This window comes from Nannospalax galili, unplaced genomic scaffold, assembly GCF_000622305.1.
Source record: "Nannospalax galili isolate Female #2095 unplaced genomic scaffold, S.galili_v1.0 scaffold1212, whole genome shotgun sequence".
Classification (NCBI taxonomy): domain Eukaryota; kingdom Metazoa; phylum Chordata; class Mammalia; order Rodentia; family Spalacidae; genus Nannospalax; species Nannospalax galili.
The window spans coordinates 6,038-33,504 of record NW_008331994.1 but is presented as its reverse complement, the minus strand read 5'-3'; the positions used below and the strand labels follow the sequence as shown (position 1 = coordinate 33,504).

The following is a 27,467-nucleotide window of genomic DNA, read 5'->3' as shown; positions in this document are numbered from 1 at the left end:
TTTAACCACTTTTAAGTGTCATGAGGCACAATCATTGTCACTGTTCTTTGTTGTTGGTTGGAGGACAATTGCTTGCTCTGTAACCCAATTTATTAGGCTGGCTATAAGCTTTATAAACCTGAGATCTTCCTGCCTCCATCTTCCAAGTGCTGGAATTACAGGTGCCCATCACCATGCCATGCCTGCTAGCTCCTTCTTTTGTTTACTTAGTTAATTAATTAATTATTTTGAGACTAGGTCTGGCTATGTATTACAGGCTGACCTTAAACTTGAACCTGTAATCCTCCAGATTACATCCCCCTTGAGCTGTGGTTACAAGTATGCCCTCCATGCCTGGTTTCTGCATTGCTGGGAATCAAACCCAGGGCCTAAGGCACAGTAGGCAACTGCTCCTCATTCTTAAATCTTAAATCAGCTTTCATTGTTGTTATTGCCCAGCTGAAGACGTTCACTATATATTCTAGATATCAATTGCTTCTAAGACACATGATTTGCAAGTATTTTCTCCCAATTCGACATGTTGCTTTTTCACAATAAACAAGAAGCACTATTAGGAATTAGGTAAGTTTCACAAAATTGGCAATTCAATGGTACACTGTCTTACAGTAAACTCTGTTGTTGTTAAATAAGAACAATAATAATAGGGGCTAAAGATATACAGCCAATAGTACAGTACTTGCCTAGCATTTAAGAGGCCCTGAATTTGGTCACTAGCACTGAAAAAATAAGTAATAAAAGTTATAAAATGGCTCAGCGGTTAAGAACACTGGTTGTTCCTGCAGAAGACCCGGGTTTGAATCCCAGCACCCACATGGCAGCTAACATCTGTCCGTAACTCCAGTCCCAGGAGATCCGACAGTCTCTTCTGACTTCCGTGGGCATTGCATGACACGGGTGCAGTTACCTACATGCAGTACCTTTAATGCCAGCACTTGGGAGGCAGAAGAAGGCAGATCGCTGTGAGTTTGAGGCCAGCCTGGTCTACATAGTGCGTTCCAGGACAGCTGGGGCTACAGGGAGACACTGTCTCAAAAAGAACAATAATTAATTAATTAATTAATTAATTAATTAAATTTTTTAAAGTTATAAAATAGTGAACACGTAACATAATCATGTATAATCAAGTATTATTAATTACACATATATATGTGCTACATTTTAATATGACTAGCAATATAGTAGGCTTGTTTATCCCATCATCCCCACAAATATGAACAATGAACGCTCCAAAGTTAGAATGGCTATGTGATAGAAATTTTGTATTTCCCATAATAATCTTATGAGTACATAGTCATATAGTGATCTGCTAAAGATCAAAATATTGTTATGAAATTTGTGACTACTGGACTTTGAGAAAGCAATAACCCAGGGTTAAATCTACTTCACAGGAATAAAGTCTAGTTACCTCTATACCATTCATACATATAACATGCTCCAATAATAGCATTTGTCATTGAAATGCAGAATTTTCTAATGAAGAAATTAAGAATCTATTTTATCTCGTCCCTTCTTCACATTTATTGAGACCTATGAAGTGTCAAGGACAATTACTTTCACCTGCACTATTTCTTTATCATAGCCAAGTCATGTTTTCTTTTCAAGAGTATCTGATAGGTTTCACAACTAGTCAGTAGTTAGAAATATGAGCCCTGGGGCCAGGCGTGGTGGCGCACGCCTTTAATCCCAGCACTTGGGAGGCAGAGGCAGGCGAATCTCTGTGAGTTCAAGGCCACCCTGGTCTACATAGTGAGTTCCAGGACAGCTGGGGCTACAGGGAGACCCTGTCTCAAAAAAAAAAAAAAAAAAAAAGAAAGAAATATGAGCCTTTACCTAAAACCTTACTATAAAAGACACTAGTAACTATCCTAAACACTAAAAGACTAAACAACAGAAAGCAATTTATACTATGGACATCTTTTGTATAAATCAAAAGGTGGGGCTAGAGATGTAGCTCAGTTGGTAGAGTATATAACTAGCATACTGTGGCACAGACCTATAATGCAAGCACTAGGGAAGTAGAAGCAGTAAGGTCAGGAGTTCAAAACCATCTTAAGCTACATATTAAGTTTAAGGTCAGCCTAGGCTACACAGAATCTTGTCATACACACATATAATATACAAACTAATTCTTGCTACCTATAAGAGGAATCAACAGGTGTCAAAGGAATTGATAGAGTAGAACATTAACAAACTATACCTCTTAGAATCCACTTCTTTTTGTGCTCCTCTACAACACTGACTCAAAACAGGAAAATATGACTTGCTTTAGCCAATGGGACATTAGTAAATGTCATAGAACCAGAAGTTTTGTTAAGTACACTAAGACTTGCCCTCTGTATTATAGCCATCACCACACAAAGAAACTCAGTCTCCTCTGTTAGAAGACAAAAGTAGGGATGAGACAAGGGAGGGGAAAAACAGGAGAGAAGAGGGGAGGGGGCAACCATGCCAGCTGAGTCTTACTTGGCCAGTAGGCTGGAATGCCTTTAGATAGAATCTCACCTTGTAGCCCTGGCTGGCCTGGAACTTGCTATGTAGACCACATTTATCTGGGACTTAGAGATCTGCCTGCCTCTGCCTCCCTAGTGCTGGGATTAAAGGCGTGCATCACATTGTCTGAGAGCAATCTTAACCAGTGAATCCAGGCAATTATCAGTCCATAGACATGAAAACTAATGAACTGCTATTCTTTTTTTTTTCCTGTGTGTGTGTGTATCTTTGCATGTGTATGAGCACAAGTCAATGTGACTGTGAGTGCACATGGTAAGCATGCATGTAGAGGCCTGAGGTTGATGGTCAGGTAACATCCTCCATGACACTTCCATTTTATTCAATGAGGCAGGGTCTCTGAATCAAATCCAGAGTTCACAGGAGAGGGTGGGGAAAATAAAATAAAATCCAAAGCTCACATGTATATGTTTACATGTGCATGTAAAAGCTCAAAAATGATAATCATCCCCTATCACTCATCCACCTTATTCAATGAGTCAGAGTCTCTCAATCAAATTGAGAGCCCACAGACATAGCTGGTTTGGATAGCCAACTTATTCTGGGGACTCCCTGTCTCTGATTTCCAAAGTGAGAACTATAAGTGGGTTGCCACACCCACCAGGCATATGCACGGGCTCTGCAGATCCAAACCTCGTCCTTACACTTGCATTGCAAGTACATAACTGGTGACCCATCTCCCCAGCCTACTATTCTTTTTAAGTCATGAATCAATATATGACTAGCTTATAGAAGATCTTGTAAATTTTCAGTGCTTTCCTCACTGAGGTCCTATCTTTAAAATTAACGAAATGCTTAAAAAGTTTCTATGATATAATATAAAAATGTATAGGTTTAGGATGAAGCATACTCCTTACTCCTACAAACAAAAATATTTCTATAAGCTAAAAGTATAAATTTTTTTTGGTACTGAAGACTGAACTCAGGGCTTTATGAATGGTAGATGCTCATTCTACAAAGCTACACCCCAGTCCGATCCTTTTTAAAAAACTTTTATGACATTTATTTGTTTTTTTACTGGGGGGAGGCACGCACATGCCACAGCACATGTGTGGTGAAGGTCAGAGGATAACTTGTGGTATTCAGTTCCCTCCTTCCATCATTTGGGATCCAGGGCTTGGTAGCAAGTACTGTTTCCAACTAGGTCATCCAGGCAGCCCACAGCCTACTCATTTTTTAAATATTTTATTTATTATTTTTATTTTATGTGAATGAGTGTTTTGCCTGCATATATGTAAATGCGCCCATGTTGTACAATGCCCATGGCCCATGGAGGCCATAAGAGGGCGTTGGATCTCCTGGAACTGGAGTTAGCGGCCATGTGGGTGCTGGAAACAGAACACAAGTCCTCTGGAAGAGCAGTCAGTGATCTTAACTATTGAGCCATCTCTCCAGCCCAAACCCACTAATTTTTAGTATTAGAAATCTAGAAAAACAAATTCAGGCTCTTACCTCAAAAATTTACTGTTCCCTTCTCCATCATCATCAAAATCCAGCCTAGGGAAAGGCAATAAAAAATTTAGATATATGTTTATTGGTAATACAGAATGTTAAGTAATTAAAGTTTTGGGTTTTTTTTTTCGTTTTTTTTTTTTCGGTCTTTTTTGAGACAGGATCTCCCTGTAGCCCCAGCTGGCCTAGAACTCACTATGTAGACCAGGCTGGCCTTGAACTCCCAGAGATCCGCCTGCCTCTGCCTCCCAGAGTGCCACCACGACCCAGCTGCAATTAAAATATCTTAACACAAGCTACTGCATACCCACCTAAATAGAAGGAAAAGTGGACAAAAACAAAACAAGGCTAGGGCTAGAGAGATGGCTCAGTAGTTAAGAACATTGTTTGTTCTTGCAGAAGACCCGGGTTTGAATCCCAGCACCCACATGGAAGCTAACAACTGTTCATAACTCCAGTCCCAGGGGATCTGACAGCCTCTTCTGACCTCTGCAGGCATTGTACAACACGGGTGCACTTATCTACATGCAGGCAATACACACATACACATAAAAAAAAAATTTTTTTTTTAAAAAAAAAGGCTATAATATCTGTTCTCCATATTGTCATACCAGGGAGGAAAGTTGGGCAATAAAGCCAGCCATGGTGGTACATGCCTATAATTCTACCACCCAGAAGCTAAAACAAAAGGATTAAGACTTTAAGGCCACCCTGAGATATTTAGTGAATTGTAGGCCAGCCTAAACTACATAGTGAGAACCTGCTTCAAAAAACAAAAAGGGGCTGGAGAGATGGCTCAGTGGTTAAGAGTACTGGTTGCTCTTGCAAAGGGCCCTGGCTCAATTCCCAGCACCTACATGGTGCTAATAACCACATTAGCTAATAACTGTCTGTAACTCCTTAATAAATATTTTTGGAACTAAATAGACTGTGCATTCCATGCCAAACAAAATATTAGTAAAACTTAGAAAATAAGTATTTTAGAGTTCATCATTCTCTAAATTCAGAAAAGAAGTTTAACAAAATGATTTTAAAACCGATATAAAGCTTAAGTTTAAAGAAAGCAACAGTGAAATCTTTTAACTTAGCCACTGGTTCTTCACCTTCCAGATATTTTTTTATTTTAAAAAACTTCCCTACAGGGCTAGAGAGATGGCTCAGCAGTTAAGAGCCCTGGCTGCTATTGCAAAAAAAACCTGGGTTCAGTTCCCAGCACCTACATGGCAGCCGACAACCATCTGTAACTCCAGTACCAGAGGTCTGACTTCTGTGGGCTTTGCACAACACAGGTGCACTAACAGGCAATACACACACATACATAAAAGAAAAAAATAATGAATTTTTTAAAAACCCCCTTATTGTTGGACTTGGTGTGCATGCCTTTAATTTCAGCAATCAGAAGGCAGAGGCTTGTAGATCTCTGTGAGTTCCAGGACATCAGTCTGGGCTACATAGTCAGACTCTATCTAAAAACAAACAGCTGGGTGTGGTAGCGCACACCTTTGGTCCCAGAGGCGGAGGTAGAGGGATCTCTGAGTTCAAGGCCAGCCTGGTCTACATAGTGAGTTCCAGGCCATCTAGGGCTACAGGGAGAATCTGTCTCAAAAACTAAAAACAACAACAACAACTTGCTTATCAATGAAGACACATCAATGAAAAAAAGTTTTATATGTGAAATAAATGTGATGCAGTAGTAAGTTGGCATGAATGTGAAAGAGGTAAGACAAGAGGAAAGTGACCATGACTATTTCAGCCTTTTCTTTATAGCTGTAATTCTAGTGACAATAAATCACATAAATACTAAAAAATAAATTTATATAAAATATCAATTCTGTTTATAGAAAAAATGTAGGGATTGAGAGTTACATGACAGCAGTATAATATATAATCAACTGATGTTAGTTCAGGAATAGCCAAGGAGATACAGCAACTGAATCAAGTTGACTTTACAGACAAAGACATTAATGACACTACACTCAAACTCACCCTGGTCGCCGCTTAATAGCCCTCTGTACAATGGCTCCTCCACCTTGAATTCCAGGTCCAGGGACATCTGCTGTCATTTCTATCAGAAAAGAATATCATCACTGACAATCATCATGAAGTTGGCTAGAAGAAATTTTCAAACCAGGGGCCAGCAAGATGGCTCATTCGGTAAAGGTGCCTGCTGCCAAGCTTGATGACTTGTGTTCAATTCCAGGGGCCCCATGGCAGAAGGAGAGAACTAACTCCCCAAAGTTGTCCTCTGACATGTATATGTGGCTATGGCATGCATGCACCCACATGTACACACAAATAAATAAATAAATGTAACTTTTTAAAATAAGAAATGCTCTTCCACTGGGCGTGGTGGCACACACCTTTAAACCCAGCACTCAGGAGGCAGAGGCAGGCAGATCTCTGTGAGCTCAAGGCCAGCCTGGTCTACATAGTGAGTACCAGGACAGCTGGGGCTACAGGGAGACCTTGTCTCAAAAAGACCAAAAATAAAATAATAAAATAAAAATTAAAAGAAAAGAAGAAATTCTTAAGCGAGCCATGGTGGCAAAAACACATGATCCCAGCATTTAAGAAGTAGGAGGGAGGGTGATCAGGAATTCAAAATCATCCTCACAGACAAAACAAGTCCGAGGCCAGCCTGGGGCACAGGAAACTATGACTCAAAGAACCCAAAGAAAAGAAAGCTATGAATAAAATCTCAGTAGTATACTAGAGATCCACATATTAAAAAATATTCATATCCAAACCACCCATCTTGAATTCTCAATACTTCAGTTTTTCCTACTCTATAAGGTTTGGAAGAAGTACCATAACGCCTTTTTTTTTTTTTTTTTTTTTTTGGTGTCATTGAGACAGGTCTCCCTGTAGCCCCAGCTGGCCTGGAACTCACTATGTAGACAAGGCTGGCCTTGAACTCACAGAGATCTGCCTGCCTCTGCCTCCCGAGTGCTGGGATTAAAGGCATGCGCCACTTATAGCTCTTTTTAAAAAAATAAAAAATAGTGGCAGAAAGTCTGTTTCCCTATGTTCAACAGACTTTCAGGCCACTGGAAGCTTGCTCGGGAATGGTAGATTTGAGCACAAGACTCAGGCCATTCCAATCAGACAAGGGCCTAGGATGGAGCGAGGGAAATGGGTGGGCCTGGCCCAAGCCTGGGAACTGCTGGGAGACTGATCACTGCTGGATGAGGGAGAATAGACTTCCTTAAGATCTCTAGTTAGGCTGACTAGACTCCAGTGGATGAACTTGTACCAAAGGACATCTGGGTAAAAATGCTTGACCGGAGAGAACTTAACACATATGGCAGAATGCATGAGGTCCAATGGGGGTCTAAATTTGATTAAGAACTGTTGTATGAAATGTACAAAAGCTCAAAAAAAAACTTTTTTAAAGAATGTTAGTTGGGCAGATCTCTGTGAGTTCAAGGCCAGCTTGGTCTACATAGTGAGCTCCAGAATAGCTGGGGCTACAGGGAGACCCTGCTTCAAAAAAACAAAAATTAATTAATTAATTAATTAATTAAAAAGAATGTTAAAAAAATGTTATTAAAAAAGTTGAGCATGGTGGCTTATTCTTCCAAATCCAGTATGGGAGGCACAAACCAGAGAATCATTCTAAGTTCAAAGCCAGCCTGATCTACACAGAGTCCCAGGCCAGCCAGCAAGGCTTTGTCTCTAACAAAAAAATACATTCTGTAATCTTCACTATTATTATTATTATTATTTTGGATGCAGGGTCTCTCTATACAACACAGGCTGTCCTTGAATTTTGATCAGCCTGCTTCAGTATCACAAATGAGAACGTAAGAATTTTATAGCCACTTTTGAAAGAGATGTATCTTTGCTCTGGAAATTGAGTATGTTAAGGCTGTAATGAAATGCTTCTAAAAAATAAAAAAATAAAAAATAAATTTTAAAAAAGTTTGCAACAGTGACATAACAGTAATTTAAAACAAAGCAAACACAAATTGATTATGTATGCTATGATTTGGATGTCATTTAATCATCTGAGTGTCCCCAAAGCGTCTACTATCTAAAGTCTTGGATGTAAGAGTGACACTACTGGGTAGTGCTGTGAAACCTTAGGAAAGTAGGGGTCTAATAGGAGGACTCTGTGCCTTCAAAAGGGATTAAGAGACTCCACCCATGTTCTCTTCCTCCCTTACTGCCTCCCTCTACTTAGCAGTCTGAGATATGAGCACTAGCTTCCACATACTCTCCCACCCCACCCTCCATAGTCCTCAGTAGAACTGAGCAGATACAGGTACCATGCCTTTGAACTTCTAAACTGTGAACTAAATAAACCTTTTCTAGTTATAAGTGAGTTTCCTTGGGTAATCCACTAAAGTAACACAAAATTGACTAATACAATGTCTTTTCTTAATGAATTTGTAAAATCTATCAGTATGCAAAGTATGACCTTTGTTATATACTAAACACAACTTCTCACCATATCTCTAATTATACTCGTCATTATTTATGTTATTAAATTTATTAATGTTTTCCCAAATAATTCCTGGATTTATCCCTTTCTTAAGAAAGCTCTGCCAAGAGGTTGGGGGGGAGGGTGGAGCATGTCTTTAATCCCATCACTTAGGAAGCAGAGGCAGACTGATCTCTGAGCTCAAGACCAGTCAGGTCTACATAGCAAATTATGGGCCTGCCAGGGGCTACACAGTCCTAGATTTCCCAGTGTTAGTCAGCTTGGGCTTCTGTATCCAGATGCTATAAACTAGATGTTGTAATCAACAGAATTTGTTTCTCTCAATTCTGGTGAGGGAGAGGAGAGGAGAGGAGAGGAGAGGAGAGGAGAGGAGGGCAGGTGGGCAGCTGGCTGGCTCCCAGGCTGGAAAGATGGCTCAGCAGTTAGGAGCACTTACTGCCCTTCCAGAGGACCTGAGTTTGGTTCCTAGCACCCATGTCAAGCAGTTCACAATCACCTGTAACTTTAACTTCAACTCCAGAGGGATCCAATACATCTGGCCTCCATGGGCACCTGCACAGACCCACACACAGATCCATACACATACACATAATTAAAAATAATTTTAAAATAGGCTGGAGAGGGGGTTCAGCAGTTAAGAGCACTGATTGCTCTTTCAGAGGAGCTAGGTTCAGTTCCCAGCACCCACATGTCAGCTAATAACAATTCATAACTCCAGTTTCAAGAAATCCAACACCTCCTTCTGGTCTCTTCAGGCATTGCACACACATAGTGCACGTACATACACGCAGGCAAAGCACTCACACATAAAATAAAAATTATAAATTTTTTTTTTGATCTTTTTGAGACAGGGTCTCCCTGTAGCCCCAGCTGTCCTGAAACTCACTATGTAGACCAGGTTGGTCTGGAACTCACAGAAATCTGCCTGCCTCTGCCTCTAGAGTGCTGGGTTTAAAGGCATGGGCTACCACGCCCAGCCTTAAGATATTTTTAAAGTAATAATAAACAAATCTTTTAAAAATAAAGCTCCCCTATCTCCTAGTTATTTCTCTAATTTATTTTTTTAACAGGCTTTTAATTGATCTGGAATTTATTTTGCATGTGTTATTGTCATCAGTTACTGTCATATGATACGTAATGTTTCAGTCAACAATAATGAGGCACATATAAAACTGTGGTCCAAAAGCTCACATCACCTAATGACATCATAGCTGGCTTAATTTGTGTAAATATACTATGACAGTCATACAAAGATACAACTTGCTGATACACTTGCTGAATAGTCCACCATTTCTTCACTTATTTGAAAGCATCCCCTTTACTGTCGACAGAATAGCCATACCTAACCTGCAGCCCTTGGACATGCTTGCCACTCACTACATTTGTAGCTCACAAATAAACAAATCTTTTTGTCAATCTTTTTGACATCACAGTGTCAAAAAGTTATGAGCCAACAAGATAACTCAGTGGGTAAAGGCACCTTCAACCAAGCTTGGCCACCCAAGTTTGAGCCCCAGGACCCACATGGTGGAAACAAAAAAAATCAACTATCACAAGTTGTCCTCTGACCTCCACCTGTGTGCTGTGGCATGTCATGGGAGCACATACACAAAACAGATAAAATATAGTAAAAAAGATTTTCTGAAGATTGCATACTCTGGGGCTGGAGAGGTAGCTCAGCAGTTAAAAGCACTGGCTGTTCTTGTAGGAAAACTCAGGTTTGAATCCCAGCACCAATACGGCAGCTAGTAGCCATGGATAACTCCAGTTCCAGGGGATCCAATGATTCAACAGGCACTGCATGACACAGGTGCACTTGCACGCATTCAGGCAATAAACGCATCACATAAAATAAAAATAAGTTTTAAAAAAAAGACTGCATACTCCTGCTAGATATGTTCTCTTTCTGAACTAATACATTTTTCTATTACTGTGTCAGTCTTGATTTTTTTTAATTACATCTTCATATTTTAATAGTTTAATAAGAAAAGCACTGTGCAGTCTGTCGAAATGGCTCAATGAGTAAAGGACCTGCCACCAAGACTACATGAGTTCAATCCCAGAACCCACATAGTAGAGAGAACCCACTTTGGCAACTTGTCCTCTGACCTCCATTCACATTCTCTGGCACTTGTGTTCCCCATCCCCAATTAAATAAAAAAAAAAAAATGTAATAAAAAAAATTTTAAAGCTTTATCCCTGAGGCAGGATAGAAAGACAGAGAAAATTAAGGGAACATAAGAATGAAAAGAAGCCCTCACACAGGGATCATTTTCCTCTCCTGATGACTGGCAGTTAAGAAGCTTAACACAGCTGATAAAGCCAAACTTGCCTACAGAGATAATGTCTCAAACAAGGATGTTAAAAACAACAAACTGCTTACTTAAGGCCAGAATGTTTAGGGCCTCCAGTTTAATGTATCAGCACATCTCTCTCATCCCTAACTCTGAACAAGGCACTTTATAAAACGACCTGATGAAAGAAAATTCTTTAAGAAAAATAACTTAGCACACTTATTTTTTACTTAATTTTTAAACTTTAAATTTTTTAAATTTATTTTTTATTTTACGTATATGTGTTTTGCCTGTGTGTATGTAAGTGTACCATGTGAGTGCAACACTCATGGAGGCTAGAAGAGGGAGTCAGATCCCCTGGAACTGGAGTTACAGATGGTTGTTAACTACCACGTGGGTACTCAGAACCAAATCAAGGTCTCTACAAATGCACCCAGAGTTAACTACTGAGCCTTCTCTCCAGTCCCAACATTAGTTAAATGTTAAGCTTTGTTTTAATCTTTTTTTGGGGGGGGGTCTTTTTGAGACAGGGTCTCCTATGGCCCCCGGAACTCACAATGTAGACCAGGCTGGCCTTGAACTCACAGAGATCAACCTGTCTGTGCCTCCTGAGCACTGGATTAAAGCTTTGTTTTAATCTTTAAACCTTGTTGTAAATTACATCCTTAGAAAAAAGTAATTTACAATGTTACAAAATCATTTATAGAGCCACTGTTAAAACACCTAATTGCAATTCTCTCTCTTGAAAAGCTCACACCCATCTACACCCATCTTCAGTATGTATTGTACTTTTCTTACATGCCACTATTTATGGTGGCACATGCCTTTAATCCCAGCGCTCGGGAGGTGCAGACAAGGTGGATCTCTGTGAGTTCAAGGCCAGCCTGGTTTATATAGTGAGTTCCAGGCCTGTTGAGACTACAAGGAGACCTTGTCTCAAAAAGACTAAAAAAAAAAACCAACCTCAAAACTCATCCTAAAATTCTCTGTAGCAGTCAAGGATCTTTTTGTGTATGAGTGGCATTCCCTAAGGGGAAGGGGACTGTCAGGCTTCTAGAACAGTGTGGATCTGCACCTCCCTGCCACCACTGACATTCGCCAGTAACTGATTTTACAAAATTTCATTAAATGTCGTATACTGAATTTTGCTTCCAGAAAAATGGAGTAAATGTACTTTTCTCTATTCCTCCTATTAAATTCAACTAAAATCCTAGACATTACATATAAAACTAATCTAACAACACTCTAGGCCTGCCATTGGCTCAGCAAGTAAAAGTGCTTGCCACTAAGCCTGATAACCTGAGTTAGATCCCTGGGACCCACAAGGTGTAAGAAGAAAACCAATGCCAGCAAGATGTCCTCTGACCTCTGCATAGGCACACATACATATGCACACACACAAAATAAATAAGAGCTTATTTTTTAAAGAAAAGAAAATACTGCTGGGCCGGGTATGGTGACACATGCCTTTACTCCCAGCACTCGGGAGGCAGAGGCAGGTGGATCTCTGTGAGTTCAAGTTCTCCTGGTCTACATAGGGAGTTCCAGCCCAGTTGTGTCTACAGGAGACCTGTCTCAAAAAGACAAAAAAAAAAAAGGAAAAGAGAAAATACTGCTGGATGTGGTGGCCCATGCAGAGAGGCAGGCAGATCTCTGTGAGTTCAAGGTTAGTCGGGTCTACAGTGAGTTCCAGGCCAGCCAGTGTCACATACTGAGACCCTGCCTCAAAAATGTCTTGAAAGTGACTAATGAAAATAATATCCTGGCCAGGTGTGGTAGCACACCCATTTAGTCCCAGCACCTGGTAGGCAGAGGCAGGCAGATCTCTGTGAGTTTGAGGCTTACTTAGCCTAGCCTGCATATTGAGTTCCAGGCCAGCTGGGGCTACAGGGAGACTCTGTCTCAAAAATACCATAAAAAATAAAGGAAAGAATATCCTAATTACAGAGAGAAAACAATTCAAATTAACAGTAGATCAATGTCATTCCCCCCAGATAAGTCTTGAACTCTATAGGAAAGTAAGAATGACCTCAGACTCCCAACACCCTGCCTCCACCTCTCAAGTGCTTGAGATTATAGGTGTATGCTACCAAGCCCATCTTTTCAGCAGAAATCATGGAAGCCAGAAGGAAACAGCATACTTTTTAAAAAAAATTCTGAAGAAATGAACCATCAATCTAGAATCCTATACCCAATAAAGACATCATTCAGGATTAAGAAAGTAAGGCAACCTCAGATAAAAGAAAATCAAGGGGCTAGAGAGATGGCTCAGAGGTTAAGAGCACTGACTGCTCTTGCAGAAGACCCGGGTTCGATTCCCAGCACCCACATGGTGGATAGGAACCGCCCTTAACGCCAGTTCCAGGGGAATCTGAAACCCTCTTCTGACCTCCATGGCATTGCATGACACGAGTACACTCATATACATGCAGGCAATACACTTATACACAAAAATAAATTATTTTTTTAAAAAAAAAGAAAAAGAGAATTTCTCAACAGTAGATCAAGCAGTTTTGATGGGGGAGGCAGATAACAAGGCAGAGGTGGAGAGACAGGGTCTGAATATGACCAAAATACATTGCAGTAATTATTTTTAAAAATATTTATTATTTTACAGAAACAATGAGTCTTTCTGTAAGAAATAGTACATTTTAAAAGGAAATGGAGATCTTTTTTTTTTTTTAAGGTGTGCGCCACCAAGTCCGGCTTTATTTTTATGTGTATGTGTGTATTGCCTCCATGTAGATAAGTGCACCCACCCGTGTTCTGCAATGCCCCAGGAGGACAGAAGAGGCTGTTGGATCCCCTTGAACTGGAGTTACGGACACTTGGTAGCTGCCATGTGGGTGCTGGGATTCAAACCCAGGACTTCTGCAAGAACAGTGTTCTTAACCTCTGAGACATCTCTCCAGCCCCCCCTTGTCATATAGTTTATAAATATCTTTTAAAATGATTTCTTCCTTCTCATTTGATCTTAGAGGATAATTGCGGTGATATTTTCTATTACTTCATGTTTTCTCTTTTTGAAAGAGATGTATCTTTGCTCTGGAAACTGTTATTGAGTATGTTAAAGCTGTAATGAAATGCTTCTTCTAAAAAATAAAAATATATATAATAAAAAATAAATTTTTTAAATTTATTATTTTTAATGTGTATGAGTGTATTGCCGGCATGTAAGTGTATCATGTGCCTGCAATGCCCACAGAGGCCAGAAGAGGGTGTGAGATTCCCCTAGAACTGGAGTTGTTAGCCACCATGTGGGGGCTGGGTATAGAACCTAGGTCCTCTGCAAGAGCAGCCAGTGCTTTTAACTGCTGAGCCATCTCTCCAGCCCCTGTATTAAATTCTTGAATCAATAAAAATATTAAAAAAGGGGCTGGAGAGATGGCTCAGAGGTTGAGAACACTGGTTGTTCTTGCAGAACACCTGAGTTCGAAACCCAGCACCCACATGGCAGCTAACAACTGTCCATAACTCCAGTCCCAGAGGATCCAACAGCCTCTTCTGACCTCCACAGGCATTGCATGACACAGGTGCACTTACCTACAATGCAGTCAATACACGCATACACATAAAATAAAAAATAAAATTAAAGCCAGGCGTGGTGGCACATGCCTTTAATCCCAGCACTTGGGGGGCAGAGGCAGGCGGATCTTTGGGAGTTCCAGGACAGCCTGATCTACATAGTGAGTTCCAGGACAGCTGGGGCTACAGGGAGAACCTATCTCAAAAAGACAAAAAAATAAATTAATTAAATTAAAAAAAATATATTAAAAGAAAAAAATGGTTAAAGAAAGTCATCTAAGGGATGATCTAGGTAAAACACTCATACAAATAAATTAAAAATAAATAAGTCAAAAAAATTAAAAAGAAAGTTATCTAAACAAAAGATGCCAGGCAAGAAAAGAGAGAATAAAAGAATAATCTCTAGCCATATACTCTCCAGTCACCATTTGAAACCAATGATTATCAATATATCAGCTTCCTCTGTGACAAATTACTTGGTAAATGATACATTAATGCCCTGGTAGACAGGGAATTAAAGAGTTTTAAAAGGAATCACATTTCAAACACTGTAATGAAAAATTTCTAAACTGCTTGTCAAGTCCTGGCCTTCCCTGGCTAGATTAAAAATAAATCAACACTTACCTTTCAGCTAGTGATAAAGACCTCACAAGCTGCTTGTAACTAATTACAAGGTTAGAGATGAACCAATGAGGCTGGCAAGGTGGCTTAGCAGGTAAAGAACTTGCTGCTAAACCTGAAGGCCTGAGTTAGAGCCCTAGGACCCAAATGGCAGAAGGACAGAACTGACTCAGGCAAGTTGTCCTCTGACTACTACACACCCACACCAAGGCACATATGCACCCACACATACACACACACACACACACACACACACACACACACAAAATAAATAAATAAATGCAATTTTTTTTTTCAGATAAACCAACCACTGGAGATTTAAACTAGCCCAAAGCTAACTAGTAAATTAAGGCTGGGAAGATGGGTAAAGTGCTCATCACCCAAGCATACAGACCTAAATTCAAATCCCCAGCACCCATGTAAAATAGGTCTCTGAGCTGAGGAGACGGCAACAGGTAAATCCCTAGAATTCACTGGCCATTCCATCTAGCTAAATCACTGGGTTCCAGACCAATGAGACCTCCTGTCTCAAATGCTCCTAAGGAACATCACCTGAGGCTGACCTGTGAACTACATGGACATGTAGACACACACACACACACACACACACACACACACACACACACACACCAAAAAACACACATAATAGACAAGCAACAGAAAATTAACAGGCTTCTGCTTACAATTTTTTTTTTTGGCATAAGTTTGGGAAGGCATACTCCTATTTTAAGCATAATTTTACACTCACCAGAGTTGAACAGTTAAACTTTAAACAGTTTTTGTAAACACAGCTTTTTGAAGTTGCACACTTCCTTGACAAGTATCCTTATAATGGCTAGGGATGTAGCTCAATATCAGTTTTCTCTCAACATGCACACACACTCACTCACACACACACACACACACACAGGGTGGGAGGATAGAGGAAGAAGAAGGAGGAGGGCAAAGAGGAAGAGGAGAAGGAGGAGGGAATAAGACTCAAGTATCTTTACCAAAAGATCTGGGATAGATGATTGTAGTACAGTTGTATCTTTTCAGCTAGTACTAAGTTTCAAATCATCAGTTAAGTCAGTCAGAATTGTGTATGTATATGTGTGAGCGGTAGCTTTCAGAAATATAGAGAACCAAGTTACAGGCAGTTGCAACATTCTTCAGAGAAATTTGCAAGTCCAATAACACGTACCTTTTTAGTATAAAACAAAGAAAACCTTATTGTCTTTGATGGGTTAAGGGAGTTAGTTCATCATAGGCAGCATAAAGAAGTCCAAACATAAAATTCAATTGGAATAAAGCAATATCCTCTTCCTATTCGAATTTATTTCCCTTTGTTCTTTCCTTTTTGTTTTATTTTTTGAGACATTATCTCAGGTTAGGCTTGATTTCCCTCTAGGACAGCAGAGGATAATCTTGAACACCGAATACTTCTAACTCTACTTGGGATTACAAGTCTGTGCCATCATACCCATGCTGGGATTCAAACCAAGAGCTTATATGGTACTGGAAATCTAACCCAGAGCTTCCTCCATGCTAGGCATGCACTCCACTAATTGAGGTATATTCTCTACCCCTGTTTGAATTTCTAACATAACTAGTGATTCTTAATGTGCAGTGGTTCTAAGTCACAATATGCTTATGCCTGAATAAAGAAAGAGTCTGACTCAGCATTCATAAGGCCCAGAGTGAACCCAAACTGTTGAACGTCCTTAGATGTTTTTTATTTCTCTTCTTTCCAGCAAGGCTTTGCTGAATATTGATACAGTAGCTCCAGCATGAAATGGGGAAGTAGTCGAAGTCATGACCCACCCTTAGCTTATCAGAGAATCCTGCCCTTTGATCTCTTGGCCTAGAATGTTACACACACACAACCAGATTTATCTCATTTATTCAATGAGAAAACATGCTCAGCTTTGATATGTAAAGCATGCACATTCACACTCTATCTTACACTATCTTGGATGCAGGGTAAGGAGAGGTACTGAGTATTCAGTGGCGTACATGGCTCGGTGATCTTGTTTATATTAAAAGCAGTAACTTCTTGGTTGCAAAGTTAGGTAAAAGTCTTTAGTCCAGATTATGTCCATATTGTAAAAGTCATTCCTACAATAATAGGCATATAATTTACAAATATGAATTGAATTGGTTTCTAGAAAGCAAATTATTCCTGAAAGGAGATATTAAAACTTAGCCTCCATGCATTTTCTTTAAGTTCTCAATGCTTATGAAGAGGTGATGGAGAAGAGAGAAAAATTATGAACTGAGTGCCAGTGAGATCATATATCTGGAACTAGTTCCACATACTTTTTAATTATTTTCTTAATTTTTATTTTTATGTGTATGAGTGTTTTGCCTATGTATATGTAAGTGAACTACATGTGTGCAGTTCCCACAGAGGCCAGAAATTTGTTGCGTACTCTGGAATTGGAGTTACTGCCAATTGTTAGCCACTGTGGGTGCTGGGAACAGAACAAGGGTCCTCTGCAAGGCAGCAATTGTTTTTAACCACTGAGACATTTCTCCATCCCCTCCACATACTTCTTAATTATATTAAAATGTCATAAATGGTTTCAACAGAAAACCCAGTTTCTTGTTGCTATAACTTAGTTGGGTTCTTTCTTTTAAAAAATTTTCAGCCGGGCGTGGTGGCATATGCCTTTAATCCCAGCACTTGGGAGGCAGAGGCAGGCGGATCTCTGTGAGTTCAAGGCCAGCCTGGTCTACATAGTGAGTTCCAGGACAGCTGGGGCTACAGGGAGACTATGTCTCAAAAAGAAAAAAAAAAAATTTCAATACATTTTTACTAAGCTTTTGTGTATTTCATACATAGTATCTTTATCATGTTCATACCCCTTTCCCATTGGCACTCTCTCATAGATTCCCCCACTGGACCTCATGCATTCTGTCATTTATGTTACAGCCTAGCAAGTTAAGTTAGTGTCCCCTGATGTCCCTCAGTGCAAGTTCATCCACTGAGTTCTAGTCAACCTACCTAGAGTCACTCCCTTAAAGAAGATCAGCTCTTCCTTACTCAGTAGTATTCAGTTGCCCAATAGTTCTTCAGTTAAGAGTGAGGCCTGCTGCCCTTTCCCAAAGTTCTATGCTGGGTTTTTGTTTATTTGAGTTTGCATGGGTCTTGTGCATGCTGTCACCATTGCTATAAATTCATATGCTACTTTTAATTTTTATGAAAAGGTAAATTGACAGCAGTCAAGGCTGTTACTAAATCCTTCCTGGCCCAAAGCTAACAAAACTGGAAGGTAAACTGACAACACTAATGTAGTTAGTTATTATTTCCAATCTTAGATACATCCTGAATTCTAGGCCACCAAGAGCAACTCTTAGCTGACTACAAGACTAATCAACTGAATAATATTAAAGTTAAATATTTCCAGTCAGGTACAGTGCCTCTTGTCAATGATCCCAGCACTCAAGAAGACAGTCACAAATTCCAGGCTGACCTGGCTACACAGTGAGTTCCAGGCAAGCCTGGGCTACAATGTGAGACCCTGTCTCATTCATAAATAAACAAATAAATAAATAGCCCTCTTCACCATGAGAGAAAGGCAATTTGAAGACCCCTCAACAAAAAGTACAAGGAACAAAGGTGGTTCCCTGGTTCCCCGGTGTGTCGACACTGTCCTCAAGGTCTATCTTTTCCCCTACGCTGTACTAAAGAGTTAACTTTTTGTTTCTCTTCTCTCCATCTCCCTCTGCCTGGCAGCTGCTGGGATCTTCAGCTTGTCTGCCTTGCTTTTTTTCCCCCTCTCTGCTCTAAAAAACTTTCCCCTTTGAGTACACTTTTAAGTTCTTTTTATCAATGAGATCAAGAACTTAAGAAGGGACCCACCCTGTGTCACTGCCCCCCCACCCCTACCAAAACCATATACACATAAAATTTTAAAAGGAAGAATTCTGGAAGGTAAGAAAGGAGCAAGTAAATGTAAAAAAGATACATCATGAGCTAGGGATGAGACTCAGTCTTTAGGGCTTGCCTAGTTTACAGAACGCCCTGGGCATGCTGACCTATGTCTGGGATTCAAGGAGGTAGAGGCAGGTAGATCAGAAGCTCAAAGTCATTCTCAGCTACATGAGACCCTACCTCAAAAAGAAAATTTTTAAAAAAAGAAAAAAAAGATGCATCATATACACATTAACCAAAAGAAAGTAGAGCTATAACAGGTACATAAAAGCAATTTTTTCTAGGTACTCTTACTGACTAGGTTAGGCCAACCACTTAACTAAAAGCAGCATGAAATGCTGGCATCTCTGCCTTCATTGTATTTGCCTATCTTCTTTACTTTGGCTGAAGGCACAAAAATGGGTCATAGTCTTTAACCTTTCCTCTTGTGTTCAGCTTGAAGTATAGCAACAACATAAACATCTTTGTGACAAAGGACAGAAATCATTCCCAAGCTGAGACAGGACAGACTATCTCCAGGATGAGAACAATTATATGTGATGGAGAGTGTACACCTAGAGCAGATCATCTTGTAGGAATCAGACTGGTCTTGTCCAGCAATGATTAACAATGTAATCTGACTATCCTGAAGGACTGAGCTGAGACAACGATGGGCCAGACCACACCTTGACCAGACTGCTTAACTGCATGCCAGCTGCCCCAGCTGTTCTCTATCAAACCTAAAGTTCGTGTCAGAATAGTGAAAAAGACTTGGGGATCAACAGGACCCTCTTTCTAATGTAGTCACACTGAATAAATCCCTATGTGTTTTTTCCATTGTCACTTGTCTCTTTTAATTGGTGTATTAAGATAGATGGGTGAAGCCAAGCTGGCTGACACCGAAAGCCCAATCTTTTCTCCTAAAAATCTTGGTTACAGAAGTGACTCTTTTATAGATAAATCAGAAAAAGTAGCAAATAAAATGTATCAGAGACACAGCAAGAATCAGTGACTCAATCCACCAACAAAGCATAGCAGTATCCATGTACTAAACAAGACAGCTGGAAATGTGTTATACTTGCAATTAATACAAGAAAATCAAATTTTAAAATTCAAGCCAGGGCTAGAGATAGATGTACTTCAGCTGGTAGAATGCTTACCTAGCATGCCTGAGGCCTGGGTCCAATCCTCAGCACCGCATAAATCTAGTGCAGTATCTCAACCCTGAAATCCCAGCAATGGGGAGGAGGTAAAAGCAGGGAGTCAGAAATTCAAGATAGAGAAATCCTCCTCCACTGAGATAGCACACTAGCCTTTTTTATTTTAGTTTGAGACAAGGATTGCCCAAGCAGGCTTTGAATTTGGAATTCTCCTGCCTAGTAGCTGGGTTACAAGTATGTTACTGAGACTTGCTTTTATTTATTATTAGCCAGGGGTGGTGGCGCATGCCTTTAATTCCAGCACTCAGGAGGCAGAGGTAGGCGGATCTCTGTGAGTTCAAAGCCAGCCTGGTCTACATAGTGAGTTCTAGGTCAGCTGGGGCTACAGGGAGACCCTGTCTCAAAAAGACCAAAAAAGAAAATTTTTTTATTATTTTATGTGTATGAGTGTATTGCCTGCATGTACCTAAGTGCACCCGTGTCATACAATGCCCACAGAGGTCAGAAGAGGGTGTTCCCCCAGAACTGGTGTTATGGACAGTTGTAAGCTGGCATGTGGGTGCTGGAAACAGAATCCAAATCCTCTGAAAGAGCAGCCAGTTCTTTTAACTGTTGAGTCATCTCTCCAGTCCCCCCCTCCTCTTTTTTTGCTGTATATTTCTGCCCTAGAACCTCATGCATGCTGGCCAAGCACTCTACCACTGAGCTATATCCCCCAGTGATTATTTATATATTTATTTAGACAGGGACTCTTGTATGCCAGGTTGGCCTTGAACAAGCTCTACTTACTAAGTAACTAAGGATGACCTTGAAAGCCCAGCTAGTGTTGCATGCCTTTAATCCCAGTACTTGGGAGGCAGAGGCAGGTGGATCTCTGAGTTCAAGGCGAGACTGGTCTACATAGTGAGTTCCAGGCCAGCTGGGACTACAAGAAGACCCTGTCTCAAAAAAGACCAAAAAAAAAAAAACCTTGAATTTCAGTATCTGTATATGTGTGTGTGTTTGGAAACATGGTCTCACTGTGCAGCCCTAACTGGCCACAGATTCACAGAGATCTGCCTGTCTCTGCCTCCTGAATGTGGGGGTTAAAGGTATGAACAATTATATCCAGCCTGTGTTCATGGACTGAAATACTTAACACAGTAAGGATATTAATTTTCCTGAAATTGGTAAGCAAGCTTAACAAATTCCTACCAAAATTTCAGCAAGATTTTTAAAGCTATTGAAAAATTATTCTGAAATATATATGAAAAGGTAAAGTAACTAGACTAAACAATTTTGAAAAATAAACACAAACCAGTTGTGGTTGTACAGACTTTTCATACAACCTGACAGATGGAAGCAGAAAGATCAGGAGTTCATCCTTAACTACATAGAAAATTCAAGGCCAGACAGTTATACCACTTGTACAAATAAAATAAAAAATTTTTAAATCATTGAAAAAAATGAAGTCAGGCATAGATGCACAAGCCTTTAAGTCCCAGCGCTCAGGAGGCAGAAGCAGATGGATCTCTGTGAGATTGAAGCCAGTATGGTCTCCATAGTGGGGCTACAGGGAGACCCTATCTCAAAAAGACAAAAAGTACGGGGCTAGAGAGATGGCTCAGAGGTTTAGAGCATTGGCCGCTCTTATAGAGGACATGAGTTCAGTTCCCAACACCCACACAGCAGCTAACAATCGTTCCAGGGGATCCAAAGCCCTCCTCTGATCTCTGGCATTATATAATACGGGTGTACTTACACACACGAAGGCATAAAAATAAAGACAAAAAATTAAAAATTAAATTAAATTAAAACTTTCTTGTGTCAATGAGATGGCTCAGCAGGTAAAGGTGCTTGCTGCCCTGCTTGAAGACTTGGATTTGATATTGAGGACCAAAATGGTAGAAGGAAGAGCCGGGTGTGGTGGTACATGCCTTTGATCCCAGCACTCAGGAGGCAGAGGCAGGTGGATCTCTGTGAGTTCAATGCCAGCCTTGTCTACATATGAGTTCCAGGCCAGCTGGGGCTATGGGGAAACCCTGTCTCAAAAAGACCAAAAAAAAAAAAAAATGGTAGGAGAGAACCACTCCCACAAGTTGTACTCTGATCTGCACACACATACCCCCACCCACAAATAATAAATTTACATTCTTTATTAAGAATGTAAATTAAATAAAAAATTTCTGATCTGCACAAAGCTATATGAAGGGCTGGAGAGATGGCTGAGCAGCTAAGAGCACTGACTGCTCCTCCAGAAGACCCAAATTCAGTTCCCAGCACCCACATAGTGGTTAACAACTGTCCAGAGCTCCAGTTCCAGGAGCTCCAATGACTGTTCTGTGCACTGCATGCACATGGTATATTTACATACATGCAGGCAAAACACACATAAAATAAAAATAAATTTTGAAAACTAAATTTTTTTAAAAACCTGTATGACAGGATAGGACAAGTTGCAGAGGGACAGAAAACAGTTCTCTCAAAAAAAGAGGGAAAAGAAGGCGGGATGTGGTAGTGCACGCCTGTAGTCCCAGCACTTGGGAGGCAGAGGCAGGCAGATCTCTTTGAGTTCAAGGCCAGCCTGGTCTACATAGTGAGTTCCAGGACAGCTGGGGCTACAGGGAGACCCTGTCTCAAAAAGACAAAAAAAAAAGTTATATACTGTATGATTCTATTTTATCAAACATTTTTTATGTTTTATTTTTATTTTATGTGTATGCATGTATTGCCTGCATGTAGGTAAGTGCATCTGAGCTGTGCAATACCAGCAGAGGACAGAAGAGGCCGTTGGATCCCCTGAAACTGGAGTTATGGACAGTTGTTAGCTGCCATGTGGGTACTGGGATTCAAACCCAGGTCTTCTGCAAGAAGGGGAGGGGCACCAAAAAAAGGTTGCTTTATTAAGGGGCTCAACAGTTAAGAACACTTGCAGAAGACCCAGGTTTGCATCCCAGCACCCATATGGCAGCTAATAACTGTCTAACTCCAGTTCCAGGGGATCCGATGGCCTCTTCTGTCCTCTGCGGGCATTGCATGGCACGGGTACACTTACCTACATGTGGGCAATACACACATACACATAAAATAAAAATAATTTTAAAAAAAATTTTTTAAAGATTGCTTTATGCAGGGTGTGGTGGCGCACGCCTTTAATCCCAGCACTTAGGAGGCAGAGGCAGGCAGATCTTTGTGAGTTTGAGGCCAGCCTAGTCTACATAGTGAGAAATAAATAAATAAATAAATAAATAAATAAATAAAGCAAGCTTTATTATTTGTGTGTACATGTATGTGGGTGCCTACAGAGATCAAAGGAAGGGATCAAGTTCCCTAGAGCTAGTCACAATCGATTGTAAGCCACCTGACATGGGTGCTGGGAACTGAACTCCATTCCTTCAAAAGAGCAGTAAGAGCTCTTAACCACTGAGTCATCTCTCCAGTCCTATAGACCATTTTTGAAGAGACAAAAACCATAGAAATGAGGAATAAATTAGGGACCTCCAAGAGCTGAATTTAAAGGTAGGATTACAAAAGGGCACCAAGAATGATTGAAAATTTCTGTATCTCAAATGTACCAATGTCAACATCCTAGTCATGATACTATATAATAATTTTGCAGGCTACTGCAATTGGCAGGGACTAGAGAGATGGCTCCACAGTTAGGAGTGCTTGCTACTTTTGCAAAGGACCAATGTCAGGGAGCTCACCCTCCACCGCCTGTAATTCCAGCTCCAGGAGACATGATGCCTTCTTCTATAACTCTTCAGGCACCTGCACTCACACGTGCACATTCACACATAATATATACATATAATTAAAAATAATCTTTAGAAAGAAAAATAGATGCTACCATTGGCAGAAAACAGCTAATGGTATTAAAAATATAGAAGATTTCTGTGTATTTTATTTGGAAGATTTTTTTTCAATGCTAGGGGTGGAGCTCTAGGCCTTAATACATGTTACGTAAGTACTCTACCACTATATTCCAGCTCTTAAAAACATTTTTAATATTATATACTTCATCTTCCTTTTGATCTTTAAAATCTATAGCTCAGTTCAGAGTGCTTGCCTAGAATGCATGAGGCCCTGGATTCAACTGCCAGTACTGGGAGGAAAAGAAGAAAATTACAAGGCTCTAACAAAGAATCCCTGAAGTTCCTAGCATTGTCTTTTTATATTATTCCACCTAAAAATATCTTTCGCTTAGGTTTTGTTCCTTTTTGTTTTTTTGAGATAGGATCTCACATATAACCCAAGGAGGAAAAGAAGAAAAATCATGCAAGGTTCTAACAATCAAAGAATCCCTGAAGTTCCTAGCATTGTCTTATTATCTTTTTCCACCTAAAAATACTTTTCATTTAGGTTTTTTCCCTTTCGGTTTTTTTTTTTTTTTGAGATAGGATCTCACTTATAACCCAAGCTGACCTTGAACTCCTGATCCTCTGACCTTTACCTCCCAAATGATGTGATTACATCATGCTACACTATGCTTCTCCACAGAGGGTGATCTTGAACTTCTACCTCTAGGGGCTGGAAGTGTGGGGAGTATACTACCACACCCGGTTTTAGGTGTGCAGAGAGATCAAAGCCAAGATTCAGTGTGTGCAAGGCAAGCAATCCACAAACTGAAGTATATATCTCCAGCCCCTTTTTATCTAGTATTGTTATTTGTGCATGTATGTGTATATGTATCATGACATGTGTACACGTATGTATCTGTGTTTCTGTATGAGAATGGGTGTTCAGGTGCCATGGCATGCCTGTGGAGGTCAGAGGACAACCTCAGGTTGTCCTTACTTTCCACCTTGTTTGAAAGAGTCTCTTGTCCTGCCACAGTGTACAGCAGGCTAGCTGGCCCAGGAGCTTCTGGGTATTCTCCTGTCTCATAGGTTCTAGGAATTCGAAGTCTGGTCCCAGGCACAGCAAGCACTTTACCCACCATGCCATCTCCCCAGCTTTCCAGTATCTTTCAATTAAGTTTTAGACTTTTCATCATACAGCACTTATGCCTTTATTTTTCTACTTATTACTTAAGGGGGGTTTGCTTTGTTTGTTTGTTTGTTTGTTTTTGAGACAAGGTCTCCCTGTAGCCTGAGTTGGCCTTGAACTCACAGAGACCTGCCTACCTTTGCCTCCTGAGTGCTGGGACCAAAAGCATGCACCACCACACCTGACTATCACTTAAGTTTTAATACATTATAAATGAGACCTCTTTTCCACTTCAACTTCTGATTATTGTTGCAATAAAGTTAAGTTACCGATTTCCAAATATTTACATGGTAACCCAATAACTGCACTACATTATCTTATGGGTTCTGAAGCATTTTGTGGGACTGGAGAGATGGCTCAGTGAATAAAGGTGCTTGCCACACAAGACTGGTGAACTGAGTTTAATCCTTGGAAACCACATAAGGGTGGAAAGAGAAAACCAACTCCACTAAGTTGTCCTTACACCACCACGTGTGCCATGGCACCACTACCCCCACACACATCATGTATACATACAAACAATAATAGTAAATATTTTTTTAAATTTTGAAAGTTTTTTTAATTTCCTTGGTACATAATTGTATCATCTCAAGGAATTATCTTACCTATCTTTACTCAGTATTTACACTATTTTTTTCTCATTATTGCAAGGGTTCTTATTCTATGAGTCAATGGATAAAATTCAAGGAACTCAAGTATGAGTGCATTGCCTGCATGTATGTGAGTGCACCTGTGTCCTGCAATGCCGCGGAAGTCAGAAGAGGGCTTTGGATTCCTTGGAACTGGAGTTAAGGACAGTTCATAGCTGCTATATGGGCACTAGGAATCAAACCCGGGTCCTCTGCAAGAGCAGTCAGTGCTCTTAACCATCTCTCCAGTCCCAAGGAACTAAAAAATAAATAAAAAAATAAAAATCGCCAGGCATGGCAGCACAGGCCTTTAATCCCAGCACTTGGGAGGCAGAGGCAAGCAGAGGTTCTCACAGAGATCCGCCTGCCTCTGCCTCCCAAATGCTGTGACTACAGGCTTGTGCCACCCCGCCCCGGCATGTAGGTAAGTGCACCCTTGTCATGCAATACCAGAGGAGGACAAAAGAGGCTGTTGGATCCCCTAGAACTGGAGTTACAGGTGGATCTGAGTTCAAGGCCAGCCTGGTCTACACAGTGAATCCAGGCTAGCTGGGGCTACAGAGAGACCCTGTCTCAAAAAAAAAAAAAAAAAAGATAGGATGATGTCGACAGAGCTAATTCCATTTGAAGGCTCTGAGGGAGAACCCCTCACTCTCCTGGCTGTAGCTGCATTACTACATCACTACATCACTCTAATCTTACCTCTCTTTCCCCATCTCTCTCTGAATGAAATAAGTCTTTGGGGATAGGGCCTACCCTGCTTTAGTTTGTTACTTTAAGCTTCCTACAGCATGAGAAATTTTATTTACAAAGTCACATTTTAGGGTTCTGGGTAGATAAGCATTTTTTTTTTTTTTTTGGTCTTTTTGAGACAGGGTCTCCCTGTAGCCCCAGCTGTCCTGGAACTCACTATGTAGACCAGGCTGGCCTTGAACTTACAGAGATCTGCCTGCCTCTGCATTCCAAGTGCTGGCGATAAGCACCTTTGCAGTAAGTAATCCACTATTATTTTCATGTAGGATTATTCCAGGAACTCAAGAATGATTCAAATATCAGAAATATAATTCATGTCATTAACAAAATGTGTGTGTAATATTTTTATCAGTTAAATACTTTATAGAAGCATTACTTTCATATAATAGTGTGTGTTTATTAATTAATTAATTTTTGTCTTTTTGAGGCAGGGTTTGAACTGGTCTTCAACTCACAGAGTTTGGCCTGACTCTGCCTCCCAAGTGCTGGGATCAAAGGGGTATGCCACCACACCTGGCTAAAAATGTTTATTTTTTGCTTAATTAAATCAGTAGAATTAGGGCTAGAGGAAATCACAAATTTGAAATATCCGTTTGTTTTTTTTTAAGATTTATTTGTGTATGTGTGTGTGTGTGTGTGTGTGTGTGTGTGTGTGTATCTATTTATTTTATTCATGTGGGGAGGTGCCCTTGGAGCTGGAGTTACAGGTAGTTGTGCACTGCCTGTGAGTGCTGGGAAACCAAATCAGGTCCTCTGGAACAGCAGCAAATACTCTTAACCACTGAGCTGTCTCTCCTGCCCCTATCCATATTTATTTTGGAGATTCTCTAGTACAAGGTTTCTTAACCTTTTTTAATGCTCTGAACCTTTTTTGCTTTTGGTGATGCCTGGTGAGCAAAGTTACTCAGTGCACAAGATAGCATTATACAGTATTACATAGTAAGTTATGTTAAAGTATAAATTATCTGAATATTAAGATCATAAGTTATTTATCTAGTAACTAGCTAGATATAATAAACTACCATATTTTTCAATATATATTTTTTATTGAATTTTTTGTATTTCATGTGATCTTAATCATGTTTAGACTCCCTCCCCTATCTGTACCCCCATAGCCTGCCCACTGAATTTCAGCATTCTGTCATATATGTCAAGGCCCATTAAGTCAAGTTTGTGTACCCAAATGTCCCTTGGTTTTGTTCTTTGGAGCCTGTTCAG

General features: G+C 40.2%; 1 protein-coding gene across 3 annotated transcripts in view; it reads right to left on the bottom strand.

The window, feature by feature from the left end:
- Positions 1-19,921, bottom strand: part of Arnt (aryl hydrocarbon receptor nuclear translocator) — a 68,160-nt gene extending 48,239 nt beyond the window's left edge. For 2 of the 3 annotated variants that reach the window (XM_008827075.3, XM_029560609.1), the window contains exons 1-3: positions 19,900-19,921; positions 5,947-6,025; positions 3,961-4,005 (exon numbers count right to left, since the gene is read on the bottom strand). In XM_008827075.3, coding sequence (XP_008825297.2) covers positions 3,961-4,005; positions 5,947-6,025; positions 19,900-19,906 — 131 coding nt within the window. In that variant the 5' untranslated portion in view covers positions 19,907-19,921. The remainder of the gene's footprint in view (positions 1-3,960; positions 4,006-5,946; positions 6,026-19,899) is intronic. The other variant, XM_029560608.1, reaches the window with a different exon arrangement.
- Between the last annotated feature and the right edge of the window lie 7,546 nt (positions 19,922-27,467).